We start from the raw sequence: 19,964 nt of genomic DNA on the forward strand, positions 1-19,964 counted from the left end.
AATTGACTGAGCCACCCAGCTGCCTCCCCCCCACATGTATTTATTGAATCAGGCAATATTCCTGGCATAGGAGATGCAGGAGGAAATAATACAGACAAATATCTCTGCCTTCGTGAAGCCCACCTTCTACTGGAGGGAAACAGATGTTAACAGATTAACACATAGGACACCATCACATCCGCTGGTGATGATGGTTATGGAGCAACATACAACAGGGGAAAGGATGAGAAAGAGAGAGAGAGAGACACCAAGAGAGACAGAGGCAGAGGTGAGAGAAATAGAGACACTCAGGGACTGGGAGGTAGGGAGAGACAAAGGGAGAAACAGATACCAAGAGACAGAAGATGAGATATGAAGGGAGATGAGAGGCCAACACAAGCACAGACAGGGCAAGATGAGAGAGAGTTGAGAGTTGACAGAGAGACCCAGAGAGCCATATACTCAGGCACAGAGCTTGGGAGACCGCCTGGTCCCCAGCTGTGTCCATCCTGGCTCTGGTCCCCCCCAGGCCCCCTAGCAGCTCTGACTCTTGTTTTGTGACACCCTTCTATCTTTCTAGACAATTCCCCTTTTGGGCTTTGGCCAGTTTGGAGGGTTTTGTCTCCCACTGACCTCTTTGGCTTGGACCCGGTGCCCACCCATGACACGTGGATGTGGGCGGGTACCTCCGGCTCTGGTGTCTCTTACCCTGGCTTGTAGGTGAATTTCTGAATGGGAACATGGAGGCTAGTCTCTGGGAAATCTCTGAATTTTCTGGCACCCTTGTTCGGGGGTGCTGAGTTATCTCTGAACCTGGAACCTGTGGTTGCTGCTACATTCCTCCTCCGGACCATGCTGTCACCCTCTGGGGTTCCCCCTCCTCCAGGGCTCCCCCGGCCACTGTGGCTCCAGCAGCCGCCCCTCTCAGAGGTCTGGCTGGTCAGAGGCTGCCCCCACCTCTGCGGATGGGAGGTTCAGATTTGGGGTCCGCCTCATCCCATACCTTCCTTCTTCCCCGCCGCAGGACATCTGACTTCTCTTTGACAGGCATGGAGCCTCTGTCTCAAAATAAGCCGTAAGAGCCCTGATCCTAAACCATGTCATGTAAAGAGAATGATACTCAGTCACTGAAGCTTAAAAGTGGGGTCAAGGCGGAGCTGAGAGTTCGGGATGAGGTGAAGGTTAGGGATGGAGTCAGAGACGAGGTCAAGAAGGGGAAGGGTCTCAGGGATGGGGTCAGTGGGAGGGGGAGGGCCTTCGGGGGCTGGTTTTCCTGTCCCTCCCCCTGCCAAAAAAAAAAAAAAAAAAGGGTCAATAAATAGTTGGGAAGGCCCAAAGCGCCATGCTGTCAAAATCGCCGAATTAAATAAAATTTAATTTTTTTAAAAAAATAAAATAAAAAAATTTCAGGTCTGGATGAACCCAGGTGAGGATGTGATGGGGGGAGATTGTTGCCACTTGGAATGGGTGCGTTGAGACAAGAGACAGCCCCTCCCATGACCCCTCCCCACCTCTGAGCCCTGAAGGTGGTCTGGGGTCTCCTTGGAACCCCTCTCCTTGGGTCCTGCCCTTGTGTGAAGACACCATCAGTTTTGAACCTGTCCTCAGCGCCCGGGCCTTGTGGGTGTTTCTAGTGCTTTGCCCAAGCCGAGGGTGCTGTCCTGGGCAACCCAGTCCACGCCATTTCCTGCCTGCGTGGTGGAGTCAGTTCCTTGCTTTCCTAGAAGCGAGTTTGTTTGGTCAAAGGGCATGCGCATTTGTGGTTTTGGGAGATGCAGCCCAAATCATTACCAGTGAAAATCTTGCCAGTGAAGGAGAGCCTGGCAGTGAAATGCTTACTATCCAGGGACCCCCCTGGCGGTGAACTGGAGCTTCTAAACTTTCTGATGTGAAGCCTTGTCCTGAAGGGTCTGATGTAGGAACCAGGAGGCTGGGTGGGAGGGAGGGGGGCAGAAAGGGTGGGGAGGGGAGAGAAGGATGAGGGGAGGGAGGAGGGGTGAGGGAGAGAGAAAGCGAGGAGAGGGAAGGCAGGGGAGGAGGGAGGAGGGGCTCCGGAACGTGACTCTTGGTTCAGATTTTGGTTTCACCAACGAATAGCTGGTGATGGTACACCTGGCTCAGTTCTCTTGCCTCCTTTTTCTCATCCCTAAAACAGGGGATCAAAGAAACCCCTGGGGTGATGGTTAAAATAAGTTATGTGAAAATAAGTTAGACGGTTAAAAAAAGCAATTTATTGGGGCGCCTGGGTGGCGCAGTCGGTTAAGCGTCCGACTTCAGCCAGGTCACGATCTCGCGGTCCGTGAGTTCGAGCCCCGCGTCGGGCTCTGGGCTGATGGCTCGGAGCCTGGAGCCTGTTTCCGATTCTGTGTCTCCCTCTCTCTCTGCCCCTCCCCCGTTCATGCTCTGTCTCTCTGTCCCAAAAATAAATAAAAAACGTTGAAAAAAAATTAAAAAAAAAAAAAAAAGCAATTTATTTAGCGGCCTCGCAAATGGCAGAAGCTATTATTGCTGTCCCTGCTTCACCTTCTGTACTCTGAGGCTAGGCAGGAAAACGCTGGAAAGAAACCCCCAGGCAACCGCCACAGGCCCATCCTTCCCCAAGAACGGGCTGGCTACCGGAGAGGGCATTTCCTCTTTATCTTCTCCCGCCAGGCCTCGCCCCCACATCCACTGAGGTGTAGGGGCGTAGTGGTGCCTCTCCACGGTTGTTCCCTGTCTCCCCCCTTCCATATCCTGCAGCCCTCTCACGGCCCAAAGAAGGAAATGAAACCTACCCTCTCCGGCCTGCCTCCTTCTACCACTGGTGACTCATCAGAGCCCGACCCTGTGGCAGGCAGGTCTGTGTCATGAAGGACAAAGTCCAGACTGTACATGACCCGGCCTCTGACGACAGCTTGAGGTCACTTCCTCTCCTGCTTTACACATCAGCCAGCAGAAACCCTTGCAGTCCTTCGAATCAAACCGTGTTTGCTCACGTTCGCGCTGGGACACCTCTTCCCTGTGACCCTGGCGGTGGTCATTCACACTTCAGTTCACCGGCCGAGCCAGCCCAGCTCCCCCCTCCTCCCGAAAGCCTTCTTGGTTCCCCATGCCGGGCAGTCCCCCCTCTGGTGTCCCTGAGCCCTCCCTAGGCTTCCCCGGCCCGGCCCCGCCCACTCTGGGTTGTCACTACTTGGGGAGGGTTCTGTTTCCCCCACTGGACGGCGAGCCCCGGGAGGGCAGGGCTGTGGCTGCTGTGCTCAGCCCTGGGTCCCCAGTATCGCCCAGCAGAGAGCTCTACACAGACGGGGGGCCAGAGGGAGGCATGTTGAACGAATGAATACAGGAGTGCACGAATGAATGGCTTTGGCAATGAGTTGATCTCCGATTATCGTCTGTTAGGCCCCTTTCCGACGGCAGCACATACACTTCTGTTTTCTGTCGATACTGGAATTTAGAGGAAAATTACTCATTAAGTTCTGTGTGTGTCTCTATCTGTGTGAGAGAGACAGAGAGCGAGCGAGCTTGAGAGCTTGAAGAGAGTCTGAGGAAAGAGCTGGGGGGGGGGGTTGTGGGAGGCGGGGAGGGCTGAAGACGCACACAAGGAGTGGGCTGGAGGTTTGGATTTTGGAGATGGAGTCCGTGAACTCTGTGAGGGCAGAGGCCACGTCTGTCCTGTTCCTGCCTCTAGCACAGAGCCCGCCACGCAGGAGGTGCCCAGTGAATATTCGTTGGGCGAACGAAGGAACCAGGTGTTGTTCAAGTCGCCTGGGAATCTCGTGTGCCTCTGTCATTGCGGATCGCAGTGTATCCGGGGCCGGTGTGGAACCAGAAGTAAGTTCTTCCGGTCCCCTTCAGGGAGGAGAGTCTGACTCACTTCTGATAAGCATGGGAAGCCAATATGGGACTGTGGTCACCCCTCTATTCCAGGCTCCCAGAGACATCAATACTCCCTACAGGTCCTTCACCCTGGAGAGCTTGGGTGGGTCCTCGGAACTCTCGGCTCACCACTTACAGTAGCTGCTGCTGGTCTGGCAAACGTGGGGGTCAAGGAGAAGTGGATGCTGGTGGAAGGGAGGTGAAAAACATGAGTTGTGGAGAGGAACTGGGGCCAGAGGTTACAGCTGGAAATCCCATCTCCCCTGGACCGCTTCATCCTTCTTGTGCTCTTGCCTGTGGTCCTCGAGCATGGGGCAGCAGAGATGGCTGCCCGGATGTCTGGGATGCCTGGATGGAGGAGGTAAATCCCAGGGTTTCTTCGTTGTTGAGTTTTGTTTCGTTTTCGTTTTTGTTTTTGTCTTCCACCTGGATACAAAACGTGTGATGCCCACACAGTCACAGAATAAAGCAGAACGGGTTCAGGATTCTCAGCTCTCTTTCTTTTTAAAAAGAAATTTTTTTTAACATTCATTTTTTTGAGAGAGAGAGAGAGAGAGAGAGAGCGAGCGCAAGTCGGGGAGGGACAGAGAGAGAGGGAGACCCAGGATCCGAAGCAGGCTCCAGGCTCCGAGCTGTCAGCACAGAGCCCGACGCGGGGCTCGAACTCACGGACCGCGAGATCATGACCTGAGCCGAAGTTGGACGGTCAACTGACTGAGCCACCCGGGCGCCCCAGGATGCTCAGTTTTGTTATCTAGCATTTCCTACTTTTGACAACACTCTCCACTTGTGCCCCCACCCAGGGACAGGGAGGGGGGGATGTGGGGAGAGGATTTTGCTTGTTCTTGGCTCGTACTTTTCACGGTGGCCCAACTCGTCCACCCCTCCGTGTGGTCACAGGCTCCCTCCTCGTCGTGCAAGCTTTGTTTCGCCAAATGTCGTCTAAATCTTTGACCTTATGGTTTAAAGCTTAGGGTTAGATGTATCCATTGGTATTAGACCGGCTGCCAGGAAAAACAGAGCTAAAACAACAGTGGCGTGAGTAAGACGAAGGTGTGTTTTTTCCTTGGTGCACAGAGAATCCAGACATGTTTCAGACAGGGCCAGTTGGAATGGCTTCCCGCAGTCTCCAGGCACCCACTTTTCAGTGGCGTGTCGGTCACCCGGAGATCTCTGGTTTGTGCTGTTTTCCAGTTTCCATGGTGAGCGTGCCATGGCCAGGCTCACCGAGCACACACTTGTAATGGCCACAGACCTCGCCATCGTGGATGAGATAAATAGTAAATATTCACACTGGTCACTATTTAATGACACGATGCGGTTACATGGTATAAAGTAGAACAGTGCCAGGACCGCGTTCAACCAGGGGACTGAATTTGTAACAGGGGTGGTCAGGAGGTCTCTTTGAGGACATGTGCCCCGTTTATTTTTGTGGGTGGGGAGGGCCATGACGGTAATTCTCAGCTGTCCCGAAGGGCGAGGGAGCAGCCTTGCCACAGCCTTGGCCAGAGGACAGCTGGCCCCTGGCCAGCGAAGGCGGTGGCTGTGGTGTCACCGCTGAGACCTCGCCAAATTGGGAGTTGCAGGAACCAGCTTCCTCCCCGTCACCACCCAGGCCGGAAAAATAACTCATTTCTCCTTTGATAGGAGGGAACAGGGAGGAGAGAAGGGACAGAGCAGGATGATTCAGGCAGGAAAGGAGCTGTTTAGATATCAGGGGTTTCTAGGTTTCTCAGCAAATCTGAGCCCTTGCACAGACCAGGGTGGGGACCCCAGAGGCAGTGATCTACACATAGGGGTGTTGGGGGATTTATTTTTTATTTAAAAAAAATTTTTTTTTTAACGTTTATTTATTTTTGAGACAGAGAGAGACAGAGCATGAACGGGGGAGGGTCAGAGAGAGGGAGACACGGAATCTGAAACAGGCTCCAGGCTCTGAGCCATCAGCCCAGAGCCCGATGTGGGGCTCGAACTCACCCACCGTGAGATCGTGACCTGAGCCCAAGTTGGACACTTAACCGACTGAGCCACCCAGGCACCCCGGGATTTATTTATTTTTAACAAATAGGGGCGTGGGTTTGGGAATGGAGTAGACTTGAGTCGGCATCAGGCATGGCTGTGGAACCTGGGGCAAGTTACTCGCCCTCTCTGAGCCTTGCTCTTATCCTCTGTACCCAAGCACAGTGACGACTGCCTGACACAGGACGGGACGGGGCTTATGAAAGAAGGGGGAGGGGGCTCTGGCCCCGAGGAGGGAGCGACAGGAAAGGGGGGTGCTTGGAAACAGGGGTCTCAGAGCCAGGCAGCCAGCCTGGCGTGGGCAACACCTCTACCCTGTGCTGCCCTTGTGGCCCTGGGCAAGTCACTCACCATCTCTCCGAGCCTCCCTGCTCTTTCAGGAAAACGGAGGTGGGCTCTCCTTTCCTGTGGACACGGCGAGGATGACATGGCTCATGAGTCACCTACGGCACAGAGTGTAGTGACGGCTACACAGACAACCCTCCACAGACAGTATTCGAACTCACGTCCGTTCCTCTTCTTGCTAAGCATCACGATGCGGTAGGTGGCTTTGTGCCGGTCACAGACGCACTAATGCGCCTCAGGTGTTAGATGCATCCGCACATCAGCGTCCTCCAACAGCTCAAAATCAAAGGGTCGATCTTGTTTATAATTCAGCCACGGATTCCCCGGGGGGCTGTGGCCACCGCCCCCACTTCGCTGCATTTCAGATGTTTTTCTTTTATGAAAAGGTGCAAAAAATCAGCTCCGTGTGTAGACGTTTTGGGGTGCCTACCTAGCTTACAAGGCCAAACCTCCCCCCCCCCCACCCGTTCTTGGAACGAGCCCCCACAGACTCGGCTGGGCCCCTAGAGCTCTGCTTGTATGAAGCATCCAGGGCCCCTCCCCCCTCCCCGCCACAGGAAGGGGCGCAAGGTTGACACGTGACCCGAGTGAGCCAATCAGATGCCTTCTCCAGGGGCTTCAGGAACAAGGCGAAGGGATTCTGTGGATTTGGAAGCTATGGGATTGTGTCTTCCCCCATGTGGATGCGGAAGCATTGAGAACCCATCTGCAGACACAGAGAGAGAAGTAGGAATCTAATGTACCCGGAGAAGAGGGTTACAAGGGGTGAGGGCTGGGGGCCGAGAAGGTTCCAGCAACATTCCTGCTTTCTCTCTCTCTCTTTTTTTTAATGTTTATTTATTTATTTATAAAATTTTTGTAATGTTTTCATTTATTTTTGAGACAGAGAGAGACAGAGCATAAGCAGGGGAGGGGCAGAGAGAGAGGGAGACACAGACTCCGAAGCAGGCTCCAGGCTCTGAGCTGTCAGCGCAGAGCCTGACGTGGGGCTCGAACCCACAAGCCTTGAGATCATGACCGGAGCTGAAGTTGGATGCTTAACCGACTGAGCCATCCAGGCGCCCCAATGTTTATTTATTTTTGAGAGAGAGAAGCAGAGAATGAGTGGGGGAGGGGCAGAGACACACACACACACACACACACACACACACACACACACACAGAATCCGAAGCAGGCTCCGAGCTGTCAGCACAGAGCCCAACACGGGGCTTGAACTCACAAACCGCGAGATCATGACCTGAGCGGTTAACGACCGAGCCACCCCGGTGCCCCAAGGATGTGCCATTCTTCATTCCGGGCCTAAGGGGCATTGCGCCTCTGTCTCCCTCCTGGAATCCTGCCTCTGGCATGTGAACAAGCTTGGGTCTGCCTGCTATAGGATGATAGATGATGTGGAGGACAGGTTAGTTGTCCCAGACGACTGTCCTAGTCCAGATAGCCCCTGGGTAACTGCCACCTCACCACAGAAGTGGGAGTGGGCCCAGCAGAGACCAGAAGACCCACCCAGCTGAGCCCAGCCCAAACTGATAACCCTCAACATTGTAAGCTAAACCCATGGCTGTTGTTTCAAGCCATTAAATTTTAGCGGGGGGGGGGGGGGGCGGGGAGTAGTTTGTTACACAGCAAGTGCTAACTGATACACCTTTGGATTTTTTTTGTGTGTGCGTGTGTGTGTGGAAATCTTGGATCCTTATAGTAAATTCGTCCTTTTTTTTTTTTAACGTTTATTTATTTTTGAGACAGAGAGAGACAGAGCACGAACGGGGGAGGGTCAGAGAGAGAGGGAGACACAGAATCTGAAACAGGCTCCAGGCTCTGAGCTGTCAGCACAGAGCCCGACGCGGGGCTCGAACTCATGGGCTGCGAGATCGTAACCTGAGCCGAAGTCGGCCGCTTAACCGACTGAGCCACCCAGGCGCCCCTCGTCCTTTTGTTTTTATTGAGCCACTTAAGTGAGGATCTTTCACTGACAGCCCACGAATTTTAGGAAATACAGGCTACTTGTGTAGGTGGCTTCCCGGGGGTTGGTGAGCTGGGCAGATGGGAGGCTGGTAATTGGAGAGAGGGGAGAAAAGCGGTCCCCGGGACTCTCAACGAGACGAGAACATCCCACGGGCAAATGGTCAGGAGGGAGGGGGTCTCGACTGGAGCCCCCGGTAACTTCCTCTTTTCCCTAGCCCCGGGATACTCTTGCCGCCTTCCTGGCATCACCCCTTAGGCTGACAGACAGGTGCCCACTTTAGCAGCACATCCGCAGTCTTCGCCGGTGAATCCTACGACGGAGAGCGAGAAGTCGTCACCGTCATCGCCATCAACGTGGCTGACGTTTATTGAAGGTTTACCACGCACCAGGCACGATCTGCAGTGCTTTGGTCCTCCTGCCTCGCGTAATCCACACACTTCCCCTCTGAGGTGGCTATTACCACTGTCCTTGTTTTACAGAGGTGGTTAAAGGACCCGCTCAAAGTTCCGCAAGCTAGCGGACGAATGGCAGAGCTGGGATGCACCCAAGTAGCCTGGCTTTGGGGCCCGCGGCCTTAGCGACAAGCGGCAGGGGTCTCTCTTGCCCTGGGTGGGTGCGGTCGACGGGTGTGGGGCTTCCCCTCGGTCCATACCCCTCTTTTCCGAGGACTGCCCCTCCCCACCGAGAGGGTCAGGACAGCCATGCTTGTCCTCACGACCTCATCTCTAAGGCTGAAGCTGTTTTGGAAAAGGCTGGTTCCTTCTGGCTGACGTCAGCAGTGTTTTGCCATCATAGGTCTGGGCCAAAATGGTAGGGGGACGGGAAGTGACTCCTCCCGCCCACTCACGGGGGAGCAGGGACTGGATCTCTCATCCTCTAAGAACGTGGTTCTGGATTTGGATCTGGGTTTGGTTCAGAGTCAGCCATCTGTCAGCTGTGCATCCTTGGGCCAGCTGAGGAGTTTCTCTGGGCTTTGGTTTACTCATTTGGAAAACGAGGCCAAGATTGTACCCATCCCTCAGAGTAGCTGGGACTTGAAGGCTCCCGGGGCTTACGCAGGATGAGCTGACGGATGAGCATGATGCAGGGGTTCAGGGAGCAGCCTGGCCCTCCCCCACCCCTGCCTGGGACTCGCGGACTGGAGACCTGGCCCCAGCCTCTCCCAGCTGATCCACAAGGCCTTTGCAAACCACGTCAGCTCGCAGTGCACAAGCAACGGAGGCTTGTACTGTTGTGGCGGGAAAAGAGGCGGGGTAGGGTAGGGCGAGAACTAGGAGTGAGGCAGGGTTCTGGGTTCGAACCCCTCCTCTCCGGCTGCGGGGTCTGGGCCCAGCCACTCCTCCCCGAGCCTGGGTTTCCTCTTTGACACACACAAGATCTTCTTTCCTATCCGTGACCCCCAACCCCATCCGCCGAGCTCTTGTGGAAACGAGATAGAATCATGTTTAGCAAGCACATAACCGTAAGATATTACAGTATTGGGATCATAGCTAACACATCTAGGATTAGAATGCGAGTCAGACGTAAGTCAGATCCTGTCCCTCTTTGCTCGAAACCCTCCATTGCTCTCAGGTCACTAAGGACAAAAGCCAAGTCCTTGCATGGCCCACAAGACCTCATACCGCCTGTCCACCTCCACCCCCCTTCCCCTCTCTTCTCCCCTCTCTTCTCCCCTCTCTTCTTCCCCTCTCTTCCCTACTTCTCCTTTCTCACACCACTCCAGCCATGCTGGCCTCTTTGCTGTTGCTGGAACCTGCCAGGCAAGTCCTGCCTCAGGGCCTTTGCACAGGCGGCCGTATGCCCTTCTGCCAGACATCCGCTGAGCCATCCCTCCCTTGCTCAGTGTCTTTGCTCAGATGTCAGTTTCTCAGGGAGGCCTTCACTTAGTTCAATTGCGCCGCCTCCCCACCCTGGCCTCGCTTCCTGGCCTTATCAAGGCAGACCAGCTCCAGAATCGTCTTCTGTCTCTTTGTTCCCTGGGGGTCACCTCGGGCGGGTGCATCAGGGCTCAGAATCCTGAGTCTAAAGCTTCTTGGGATGAGGCTACCGGTTGGGGCTTCTGTCTGGCTGCAGAGTGAGCTCTGTGTCTCGTGGGGGGCCGAGTGGACATCAGGAGGCAGACGGGGGTGAGGACAGGACATACCTTAGGCTCTGGACGATGGTGAAGCCCACACCTCCTATCAGCATCATGGCCCCCACATTTGCAGCCACCAGGAGGGCGACGGCAGCTCCCCCTGACACAGACAGAACGGGGTCTGGCTCGATGGGCTCAGCCTCTGTGGGTTCCACGTTGTCTTCTGGGGACCAAGAAGGGGTGAGACTGCACACCCCTGCCTCCCACCATGTCACCCCCTGAGTGTGTCTTCAGTCTGCCCCCTCCTTCCCACCCTCCGGTCTCCACCCCGGCCTCCCTCTGGCTCTTCTGCCTCTGTCTCTCCCCTCCCCCCGACCTCCCGGCCACACGGGGGCCAGAGGGTCTGTGGAAAGCTCAAATGTGACCCTGTTCCTCCCCTGCTCAGAACCTTGCTGTGGCTTCCCAGGGAGCAAGCGTCTCTCATTTTGGCCTTCGAGGCAGCTGGCGAACTTCATCTCTCTCTCCCCTCCACCTTTATAACCCGGTCTCATTGGACTCTGCCCAATTTTCCGAGCTCACCTCTCTCTCCTACTTCCAGGCCTTTGTGACCCTAGAATGCTAGTCCACCCACCCACCACCTTGGCCTGGATGATTCCTATGTATCCTAGTACCAGCTCAGTTGTCCCCTCCTCCGGGAAGCCCTCCCTGACCCCCTTGCTGGATCAGGTGCCCCCTTGGGTCCCACATCCCTTCCCCCCACCTTGGCCTGGATACCAGCTCAGTTGTCCCCTCCTCCAGGAAGCCCTCCCTGACCCCCTTGCTGGATCAGGTGCCCCCTTGGGTCCCACATCCCTTGGCTCCCCCACCCCAGCCTTGCCCACTCTGGTCACTACTGTCTGTGGACAGGGCTGCCTCCCACTGGTCTGTCCCCTCCTCCCCCCCCACCTCCCCGCGCTCAAACATTACTGTCTGGGGAAAGGGCCAGGGCTGTCTCCATCACCAGAATGTCCCCAGCACCACCCAGCACGGGCCAGTCACATAGTAGGCGGGCCAATAAACATCTCCTGAAAAGCTGATGAATGACTAAGGGGGTCTTGGAAGTGTCATCATTCTCAGTGAGCATAGCAGAGTCACCGGCTGCTCTAAGATTTAAACTTTTTTTCTCCCAACGAATCACCCCAAAACCAAATCCTGAAGCTCCTACTGGACCCTGGGAAGCTGGGAAAGAAGAGGTGGCTGGGACCCCACCAAGCCAGGCTTTCCAGCCCCCGCCCTTTTCGTGCTCTGGACCTTTGCTCATGCGGATCCTGATGCCTAAGTACCTTCCCTGCTCCTCTGCTGACCAGGTCCTCTGTTTCATTCTCGCTCACCCGGAGCCACATGTCCTCCGTGCATAAATACATGAAAAAGAATGTTCATGAGGATCGAGGCTATTTAAAGCACCTGCTTTTTTTTTTTTTTTTTTTTCTTTTTGAAGTGGGCTCCGCCCCCAGCTTGGGGCTTGAACTCCTGACTCTTACGATCAGGAGTCACATGCTCCACCGACTGAGCCGACTGAGCCGGCCAGGCGCTAAACCACCTGTCTCTAACAGATGTTCTGCTGGTCTCATTCACATGTTATTTCTGGCCCTGAAAACAGTCTTGCAGACATTTACAAGTCACCCCGTCATACACAGGAGCAAAGGGAGACCTGCCCGGGGGTGGGGGTCCACGTACGGTAACAGTCACGAAATTAATAACATGGGCAACGCTAGTTGTAGCAATGATATTAGCTCGTGTTTACTGAGCGCCCGCTGTTATTTTGGGCTGTTCACCTGCGTCCTCGCTGAAAGCTCACAAGTACGCTTTGGGGCGGGCACTGGCGTTTTCTCAATTTGCAGACGAGGACCCTGAGGCCCAGAGAAGTCAAGGCACTGGTCCAGAGTCACACAGCTGGAAGAGGGGGAGCCAGAATCCAAATGCCAAAGCCCCCGCTCGGGACCACTCATCGTCACCTGCATTTTGTCACGGGTGTGGGCTCAGACTCCGAGAGGTCAGGCTCACACAGCCAGCAAACAGTCGGAGTCGGGACCCAGACGGCTGGCTCCAGATCCTGAGCTGAGCTTTTGCTAAGAGCTCATCTCTTTCTTCTGTAAAATGGGCTAATGATCCCCACTCTGCCGGGCAAGATGGGGGGACAGGATGACACCTTGGCTACGAAGGGTCTCCGAGTGGACTGCTCTGTGGTTGGCTCCAGGGAGCCAGGACAGCTGGCCACAGACCAGCAAGGGTGCAGAAGTCTGGGGTGGGGATGGGACGGGGGGGGGGGACTCACGTGGCAGCGAGATCGTCACAGGATTGGAGGGATACTCTCCCTGGCTGTTCTTGGCTGTGCACACATAGGTGCCCAGATGCCCCCAGGACAGCCTCCGGATGATCAGCATATTCCCAGTGTCATAGGGCTCCCCGTCGAGGGTCCAGTGCAGCACGGGTGTGGGGGTGATGTGAGAGGCCAAACACTCCAGGATCACTGAGTAGTTGAGGTCACTCTGGATAACGCCCTGGACGGCACTGGGGAAGGTCAACAGCATCACCCCTCTGGAGCTGGCTGTGCAAACAGAGAGCAAGGCCACATGGGTGGAGACCCCTCAGAGAGGCTGAGCATTTCTTTTGTCCACACAGAGGCATCCATCCATCCATTCATTCATTCATCCATCAATAAATGTGTTTGGAGTTCCTGATCTGTGCCCAGCATCGCTCCAGACATAGGGAGTAGCAGACCTGTGGGTCCCCACCCCCCAGCCCCTCGCCCTCACCACTTCCCACTGACAGTAAGGCACCTGTTGCCCGAGCACTTTCCCTGTGGCTGCCAGGGCCCGCTGTGCCCGAGGAGAAAGCAGGCCAAAGTGTTGGGAAATGGACATACCCGGGGGCAGCCGGTATATAAATATCCCAGCTCCCCCGCCCTCAGCTGGACCGGGGTGAGGCCAAGGAGCTGGGAGGAGTGGCTGGATTCTGGATTCGTTTGAAAGCAGAGCCCACAGGATTTGCTGATGCCTTGGAGAGAGAGAGAGTGAGGAGTCGAGGAGGCCTCCAAGGCCTGGGGTCTGTGCCACTGGCTGCCGCGAATTGCTCTTTGCAGAGATGGGGCGCATGTGATCTTCACAATAGTTTTCTTTCCGTATTTTTTCCAGGTCAAAGACTCGAGGTCCAGGGGTTCTTAGGCCCAGGCTTCACGGTCAGAGAGAGAGAGGCACAGCTAGTGTCTGAACCCGGGAAGTCTGATGTCGTGGTGAGTACTGGGAGCCTCCACGCTGAGCTGCTTTCCAATATCAGTGCGATATGGTAAAGTGAAAAGAACGTCAGCTCAACCAAAGAACTCATGGAAGGCTTCCTGGAGGAGGTGGTGTCTGAGCTAAGCCTTGCAGGAGGAGAAAGAGCCCATCGGGTGTAAGAGACAAGAATCAATGTTAACAGCCGCCTGGGTGTGGCTCTTACCAGGAGCCAAGCACCATTCTTTTTTTTTTTTTTTTTTTAATTGTTTAATGTTTATTCACTTTTTGAGAGAGAGAGAGACACACGGAGGCTGAGCAGGGGAGGGGCCGAGAGAGAGGGAGACACAGGCTCCAGGCTCTGAGCTCTCAGCACAGAGCCTGACGCGGGGCTCGAACTCACGAGCCGTGAGATCGTGACCTGAGCCGAAGTCGGACGCTTAACCAACCGACTGAGCCACCCGGGCGCCCCTGCCGTTATGCCATTGCTGGTGCCCAGCATCACCCAGGACAGAGAAGGCACTAAAAAAGGATCGGACGTGTGCGTAACAATCAGCATTGGTTAAGTGTTTTGCTGAGTGGAAGGAAGTCCGAGCTTCTGTGTGAGGCCTTACAGGGCCCTGCATGGTCAGCCCCGTGGACCTCCCGTTCTCTCTGCCTCCCCCCTAGCCGCACGGAAAAGCCAGCGGCCTCACAGGGCCCATGCCCTCTACGCGGCTCGGCTCACGATTCCACAGGCTTTCCAGATCTCTCTTTACCCCTCCAGCCTTGCCCAGGCTGTTCTCGCTGCCTGAGAACTCGGTCCCTCTCGGGGCCCACTCACCCTTGCCTAGAAGCTGCTCTGTCGCACGCCTGTGTCCTCTGCCGGCTTCCAGCACTGTGTCCTCAGCTGTCACGTGTCTGATGATCAGGTCGCCTTGGGTGTCCCGCGTCTCCTGGCCGCTGGTGTGGCCGGGCCCCGGGAGGCCCTCGCGGGGGAAGAGCGTGGTTTCCGGCCGGGTCTTGTGCTCTCGGAACCAAGAAGTGGAGAGAGCTCCATTGAGGCTTGCGGAGACGGGCAGGGGGGCACGGGCTCCTGCGGTCAAGGGCTCTGGAGACGCAGAGGAGGGCGGCTCCAAGGAGACAGAGCAGGTGCAGGATGCGATCAGGATACCTTGGAGGAGGGGGGGGGGGAAGAGAGAGGAGAGAGCAGAGGGGGCAAATGGGACCAAGGGTGAGATGCTGCCCCAGCGGGTAACCCTTCCTGAGCTGGCGACAGTGAGTGTGGCACGCTGAGAGCTGATAACTGTGATGATGATAGGGACGATGTCGGAACGGAAGGGAACGTTCGCTGAGCACCTCCTATAAGCCAGATACTGTTCTGAGCGCCGAACACGTACTATCTCACTTACTCCTTCCGTCGACCCCTGCAAAGCGCACATCACCCAGGGTAACCGTGCAGATCTGCTGTCTCCCCTTCTCTGCCCTGCTCTGCTCCCCGAGAGGCTGACTCCCCTGAGCTGCCTCGTCGGGTCCCCTTGTCTTTTGCTTCCGGTTGGCCTCTGCTGGTGCGAGTGACGGCTCCCTCCCTGCTCCGTGGACGTGGGGCGGCTGTGTCCCTCCACTAAGGCTGCCGTCGTGTGGCCCTGTCTATGCGCCACTCTCTTTGGGTCTTGGGGTCTGCTGGGCTTCTCGCGGCTCCTAGCACACGGGAGGTAACAGCTTCTGCTGTGGCCAGCCTCAGGGTGCTGCACGATCCCAGGAGGGGTTGCCTTTACCCTGCTTCTACCTCCGCAGATCCTCCCTTTACTAACCTCCTCGCCCATTACTCCTTTTGAGAAGACCATCTTCCCGCCTCAACCCTGAGTAACACAACTGCCACACCCCCAGTAGGAGTGAGGAAATGGAAGCTCAGAGAACTGGAGACCATTGTCCAGGATGTCCTAGGTGGTACACAGCAGGGCTGTGATCCACAGGCAGTCGACAATCTTCTTTTTAAAGAAAAAAAAATTTTTTTAATGTTTATCTTTATTTTTGAGACAAAGAGAGACAGAGCATGAGCGGGGGAGAGGCAGAGAGAGAGGGAGACGCAGGATCTGAAGCAGGCTCCAGGCTCCGAGCTGACAGCCCAGAGCCTGATGCGGGGCTCAAACTCACAGACCGCGAGATCATGACCTGAGCTGAAGTCGGACGCTTACAACCTGAGCTCACAACCTGAGTCGAAGATGGACGCTTAACCGACTGAGCCACCCAGGTGCCCCTCAACGTTCTTCTTTTTAATGTTCATTTATTTTTGAGAGAGAGAGAGAGAGAGAGAGAGGAAAAAGGGGGGGGGGTAGGGTGAGAGAGAGAGGGAGACATACCGGGAAAAATTATTTGCAACGGGTCTCACAGACCAAGAGCTCATTTCACTAATATATAAAAAGCTCCGAGATCTCAATAAGCGAAAATATCAGCAACCCAACAGAAGCATATACAAAGGATGTGGGCAGGCAAATCCATAGGAAAGAAAATTCAAATGTCTCTTGACCTAGGGAAAACGTTCAGCCGTGCTCATAGTAAGAGAAACGCAAATTAAAACACACGGAGGTAACACTTTTCACCGATCAGGTTGGCAAAGATCCAAAAGGTCGATGATGTGTCATGTTGATGAGGCTGAGGGCAATGGGAAAGAACATCTTCTGTGTGGCTCATACAACCCCGTGCGGAGGACATGGGCTTTTCAGATTGAAAATTCCCATCCTTTGACCCTGAGATTAAAGATCAGGGAATGTGTTCTATGGATTAACCTTTCCCAGTATAAAATGACTTCTGGGCAGGGTCATTTGCCACATCTTAGTTTTAATGGCTAAAGATTGGAAATATCCAAGTGGCCGTCCATAGGGAACCGATTTAATAAATTATGCTCCATTCACACAGTGGAACAAGACAGCTGTACGAAAAGGTGAGGAAGGTCTCCGGAACGCCGTGAACTAAGAGGGAGAGATCGCCACAGTAAGCAGTTAAGATAGAAAGGCAGGCGGCTGGACGGTTCTTACGGTACGCTAACTTTGGTGTAAAAACGGGAGAAAAGTAAATCTGTAATATTTGCATTTCTTATAAACATATAAAGAAACTCTGGAAGGATGCACAAAGACAGTGGCCACCTGTGTGTGCTGGCAGGGGGGAGGGGGACCTTTTATATCCCTTTTATATATCTTTGAGATTTGAACCATGGGAATGTATAACCCATTCAACAAAATTAAGTAAAATTTGAATAAAGGAAATAAGAGAGCATAAACTATGTTCTCAGTAGTCTTACACACACACACACACACACACACACACACACCCCAGAATGCAGGCTCCAGGACTGGACTGCCAGCATGGGGCACCTGGGTGGCTCAGTTGGTTAAGTGACTGACTTTGGCTCAGGTTATGATCTCATGTTTCATGAGTTCGAGCCTCACGTCGGGCTGTGTGCTGACGGCTCAGAGCCTGAAGCCGCTTTGAATTGTGTCTCCCTCTCTCTCTGTCCCTCCCCTGCTCACATTCTGTCTCTCTCTGTCTCTCAAAAATAAATAAATGTTAAACACAATTTTAAAAAGCAGTATAATGAGTGGGAACCTTTTAAGGATCCGAAATGCCCCCTTACAGAACACAGGTGAAAGCATCAGCTCTCTTCCTGAATGAGAAGTGATGGCAAGGGTTGGAACAACTCCTCTGGCAGCATCATGGGAAACACAATGCTGTGCTCCGTAAGCGTCTGTGAGAGGTCAGCCAGGGCCCGGGCCCACAGTGCCAGGGCCCGGGCCAGATTCTCCCAGCCATTTCCTCACCGGTCCCCTCAACAGCTCTGAGGTCAGCACTAGTCTGTTTTACTGGCAGGGAAACTGAGACACTGTGAGCTTCGGTCTCAGACCCAAGGTCGTAAGTGGCCAGCCGGGAGTTGTCCCACTATAGCGCCTTCTGGGTGGGTGATGGGCCTACTGCCCGCTTTGTACCTCCACTGATTTTATGTCTGAGTCGGCTGCTGGTAGGACTTTTCTGTTCCCCTGCTCGCAAGCCTTCCATGGCTCCCCAGCGCCCTCAGGACACAGTGCTGATACCCTCGCCTGGCACCCTCCTACACCTCCGTGCCCCTCTCACCATCTTCCCTCATTCTCTGCATCGGAGAGACTGAACTCCGGGCAGTGGCTCGGGCCTCCGGGCCTTTGCACGTGCTGGTCTCCCTTCCTAGAATGCTGTTCCCCCTAACTCTTTATCTAGCGGTGATTCCAGTTTCTGCTCAGGTACCCCTCTTCTGGAGCCTTCCCTGACCCTCAGGCAAGCTCGGTAATAGATACTACAGTGTCTGGGCAGGGACCTCAATAGATGGAGTGAGGCCTTGCTCTTTGCTGCAAAGTGACAGGAATAAAGTGTTCTACTTAAGGACCTAGGTGTCGCCTTCTTTCTTTCTTTCTTTCTTTCTTTCTTTCTTTCTTTCTTTCTTTCTTTCTTTCTTTCTTTCTTCCTTCCTTCCTTCCTTCCTTCCTTCCTTCCTTCCTTCCTTCCTTCCTTCCTTCCTGTTATTTTTGAGAGAGAAAGATAGCACAAGTGGGGGAGGGGCAGAGAGAGGGAGAGAGAGACAATCGGTGTGGAGCCTGATGGGTGCTCGAACCCAGGAACCTTGAGATCATGACCTGGGCCAAAGTCAGATGCTTAACCTAAGGAGCCACCCAGGCCCCTCAGGGTGCTTTTCTATCTCTAGGGAAACAATTTGCATTCTTCTCCTTTTACGAATCACATGGCACAGGGATGCGATTTGCATAACAGGTGCCACATTTTTTTCTGAGCTCTCATTTTGATTCTGACAGCTTTGGGAGGTCCTTCCCTGGCCACCCCCTCCCCAGCTTCAGGCCTGGGCCCTCGTCTTTGGAGACTCTCCCTGGGAGTGTCCTCTCCCTGTCCCCAACCCTTGGGTGAAGCCACCGTCTCTTTCGCACCTGTTAGAAGCAGCCTCTTCCAGGCAGGGCTGTGGCTGGGGCCTCCCTCCAGAAGACACCTCATGCCGCGTTCTGTCTGGCGGCCGCAGAGGGGAGGTCGCCCCGTCTGGAGTGCGGCCTCCCTAGACAGACAGGCGGTTAAGTTCTCAGCCTTGGTCCCGCCCCCGTCCTGGCCACAGCCCCGCCCCCTTCCCCGGGCTCCCGCGTTGGGCTGGAAATTCACCTCCCAGATCCGTGCCCTGTGCCCTTCGCTAGCACTGGGTTAGTGGTGGTGGTGGTGGGTGGGGAGCACGCAGGGGCAGGATTCTGGGAGAAGGGGCTCTGGGGCTTTGTTCCCCTCCCTCTCTGCGCACCCTCCCCCCCCCCCCCCCAACCCTGGGAGAATGATGAAGATGAAGGGTGGGGCAGGATTGTCCCGCCTCTGTTACTTCACATCAGAGGAGAGAAATGGCTAAAGGTCATCAGGTAAGAGGTAGTGGGGAGGAGGAGGGGGGGCTCTTGCTTGCCTCCTGACTTTGCTCCAGCCTCCGGGACCATCAGCCCCGAGCCTCCACTTTTCTCCTCTCTGAAATGGGGATGTTGATCATCGAGGGGCCTCAGAGTCGGTGGGGCCAATGGACATCAGATACCCCACAGAGTGCCTGGCATATAGTAGGTGTTCAATGAATCGAATCGGCAGTAGCTGTTATAATAATGCTAAGTATTGCTGTTGGTATCCAGGATGTCCTGGCGGCATGCTGGGAAGCCCTTTCTCAGGGCCTTGCTCATACTACATCCGGAATTTTGGCTTCTGGAAGGATAAGCCACAAAAGCTCCTTTCTCTCAAGTTTTTGACCCATTCTTTTCTCCTTAATACTTGTATCACTCAAACTAATAGCTGGTGTTTACTGAACACGTACCATATGGTGGGCACAGCACTTGCCCTTTAAGGCTTCTTGTCTGCCTGAATCCTCATTAGCAACCTCGAGGGCTCAGTGTGAGCATCCTCACTTTCCAGGGGCGCACAGAGGCTAAGTAACCCACCCAGCCTGACACAGCTATGCAACATGGCGTCTGTCGGTTCTCGGACGGGGCCACCTCAGGGCCTTAGCACTAGACGCTTCCTTTTCTTAGCGCCTTACACAGATCAGTTCATGTCTGACTGTATCTTATTGTTCCCGTCTCAAATCAAATATGAACCCCTCAAAAGGACCCTCCCACATGCCTGCTGCAAGTCTGGCCTCCGCTTCTTGCCAGCAAGGCGCCCTGTTTTATTTTCTTTCCAGCATTTGCCCACTCGTTTATCTCCCGTCTCTCCTCTCCCACGCCTTCCGGTCTAGAATGTCAGGAGGGTAGGGATTTTGTCTGAATTGTGCCTGGCTGTGTCCACAGCGTCTAGAACCGTGCCTGGCATATCATGGGTGCTCACTAATTTTTTCTTTTTTGAGTGAATGAGTGTAACGGGTGTGTTGGAATTTGAACTCAGATCTGACTCAGCAGCTCATGCCTTTCCCTCCCCGAGAGGTCCAGATTCTACGCTGGGGCAAAGTTT

At 54.6% G+C, this 19,964-nt stretch overlaps 1 protein-coding gene and 1 long non-coding RNA gene across 2 annotated transcripts; one reads left to right on the forward strand and one right to left on the reverse strand.

Annotated features, from left to right (window-relative positions):
• Window positions 1-1,442: 1,442 nt before the first annotated feature.
• On the forward strand, window positions 1,443-4,322 carry LOC131499543 (uncharacterized). Its single transcript, XR_009255944.1, has 2 exons — window positions 1,443-1,894; window positions 2,719-4,322. It is a non-coding gene; the product is annotated as an uncharacterized LOC131499543 (long non-coding RNA).
• A 3,798-nt stretch (window positions 4,323-8,120) lies between these two features.
• Window positions 8,121-18,787, reverse strand: IGSF23 (immunoglobulin superfamily member 23; the record flags this gene model as incomplete). The annotated part of the gene is made up of 6 exons (XM_058706362.1): window positions 8,121-8,475; window positions 10,309-10,462; window positions 12,554-12,826; window positions 14,314-14,643; window positions 18,434-18,555; window positions 18,657-18,787. Coding segments are annotated over 6 exons (1,044 nt in total), but the record flags the coding sequence as incomplete, so codon positions are not given.
• Window positions 18,788-19,964: the final 1,177 nt, after the last annotated feature.

The sequence above is a fragment of the Neofelis nebulosa genome, chromosome 17 (assembly GCF_028018385.1).
Source record: "Neofelis nebulosa isolate mNeoNeb1 chromosome 17, mNeoNeb1.pri, whole genome shotgun sequence".
NCBI classification, from domain to species: Eukaryota; Metazoa; Chordata; class Mammalia; order Carnivora; family Felidae; genus Neofelis; species Neofelis nebulosa.